At 64.5% G+C, this 1,674-nt stretch overlaps 1 protein-coding gene across 6 annotated transcripts in view; it reads right to left on the reverse strand.

Moving 5' to 3' along the window:
* FCHO1 (FCH and mu domain containing endocytic adaptor 1) overlaps positions 1-1,674 on the reverse strand; it is a 29,045-nt gene that overhangs the window by 7,008 nt on the left and 20,363 nt on the right. For all 6 annotated transcript variants that reach the window (XM_040629052.1, XM_040629051.1, XM_040629050.1 and 3 more), the window contains one exon: positions 1,527-1,618. In XM_040629052.1, the coding sequence (XP_040484986.1) occupies positions 1,527-1,618 (92 nt within the window). The remainder of the gene's footprint in view (positions 1-1,526; positions 1,619-1,674) is intronic.

A 1,674-nucleotide genomic window follows, 5' to 3' on the forward strand; every position in this document is an offset into this window, starting at 1 on the left:
CCCGCACCCCCCCACAACTCAAAGCTTCCTCCCAACCTGTAGCCTAGCCCTGCCCCAGCTCACCCTGGGCCCTCCCTCTCCTGGGCGGCCTCCCCTCCTGCTTCACACAGCTGCCCCTGGGGAGCTCCAATCTGGCCTCCCCCGAACTCAGGGTTCACTGGCCGCCTGACATCTAGAGGCCCGGTCTCAACATCCCCCACTCCAGCTTATTCCCCGCCTGTTCTCCTCCTCCCTGGAACGCCCAGCTGCCCTCAAGAGCTCCACCTTGACCCCTCTGCTCTCTCACCCGTGTCTGCGTGCCTGCTTCTCCCCACTGTTACCTCATCCCGACTTCCCCACCAGCCTGGTCTCCAGCTCCCACCCCCAGGTGGACAGAGGGCGCCCATAATCTGAGTCACAGCAAGCCCAGGTCTTGCTAGGGGTACAACTCACATCACTCCCAGAGACTACCAGGTCCTGCTCGGAGCAATCTCCCTCCTCTCCCTCCTTTCCCCTGTCATCACTCTGTTCCAGCTTCACCTGCCTCCCAGCTGTTCCTCAAAGGGCCTTGTTGGTTACCACCCCAGGGCCTTTGTACAGGATGTGCCCTGGGCTGGGAAGACCCTGCCCCCCACGGCCAAATGGTTCCTTCCTCACCTCCATCAACTCTGAGCTCAGAGGTCACCTCCTCAGGGAGGTTCCAACCTTCTGAGCCCTCACCAGGCACCTGCCATCTCCACCTTGTTAAATATGCATCTCATTATTGTCCCTGCAAGGGTGAGGGTTCTGGGCTGTCCCCAGCACCCCATTCAGGCCCTGGCCACAGTAGGTGCCCAGTCTTCCCCACCCAGGGCTCTGATAACTCTGACTCCTGGACTCACCTCCTCCAGCCACAGCCTCCAGCCCCCAGGGACCCGGGGATGGGGCGAGGGGCTGTGGCGAGTCCGACGCTGGCAGGGGCCGTGTCCCCCTCGACTCGGAGGCCGGCGCCCTATAGCTAGGTGGGCTCTGTGGGGTGCCCGGGCGGGGGACCCAGGAATCCGGGGAGGGGCCAGGCGCCACGTGGGATGGCGAGTCCAGGCCGGATCCAGGCCGGAGTCCTCCACATTCTCGGGCGACGAGGAGGAGAAAGGTGAGGGGCTGGAGGTGAAGCCGAGGCTGCTGGAGCCTGGAGGGGGGGGCGGGGGTGCCAGCTCCAGACCCCGCCCACATGGAGGCCCCGTCCTTCCTCCTGCGGGCCACGCCCACTCAAAGCCTCGCCCACCCCTCAGGCCACGCCCCCTGGCCCCTTCCTTCTCCGCTGAAGCTCCGCCCGTCCATCCATGGTCACCTACGCTACTACAGAGGCCTCGCCTTCTCGGTGGCCCCGCCCACTCACGCTGTGGCCCCGCCCACCATCCCATTGACCAGTCTATCTTCTCAGTGACCCGCACAGGGCCCCCGAATGCTCCCTCCAGCCTGGCCCACCCTCCCACCTACCCTTGCAATGGCCCCACCCAGCCTCCTGCTAGCCAAGCCTGTGCCCCTGAAGCCCCCACCCCCATCACCTGTAAAGTCTTCGTGGTCAAAGGCCGACTCTAGGGGCGGCCCAAAGAGGTTCTTGGAAAATTGCTCATCTGACTGCAGCTTCTCTGCACAGCTGTGGACGAAGTGGACAGGAGGGATGGTTTCTATCGTTTCGATGCCCCCCCCCCC

This window comes from Ursus maritimus, unplaced genomic scaffold (genome assembly GCF_017311325.1).
Source record: "Ursus maritimus isolate PB19 unplaced genomic scaffold, ASM1731132v1 scaffold_14, whole genome shotgun sequence".
NCBI classification, from domain to species: Eukaryota; Metazoa; Chordata; class Mammalia; order Carnivora; family Ursidae; genus Ursus; species Ursus maritimus.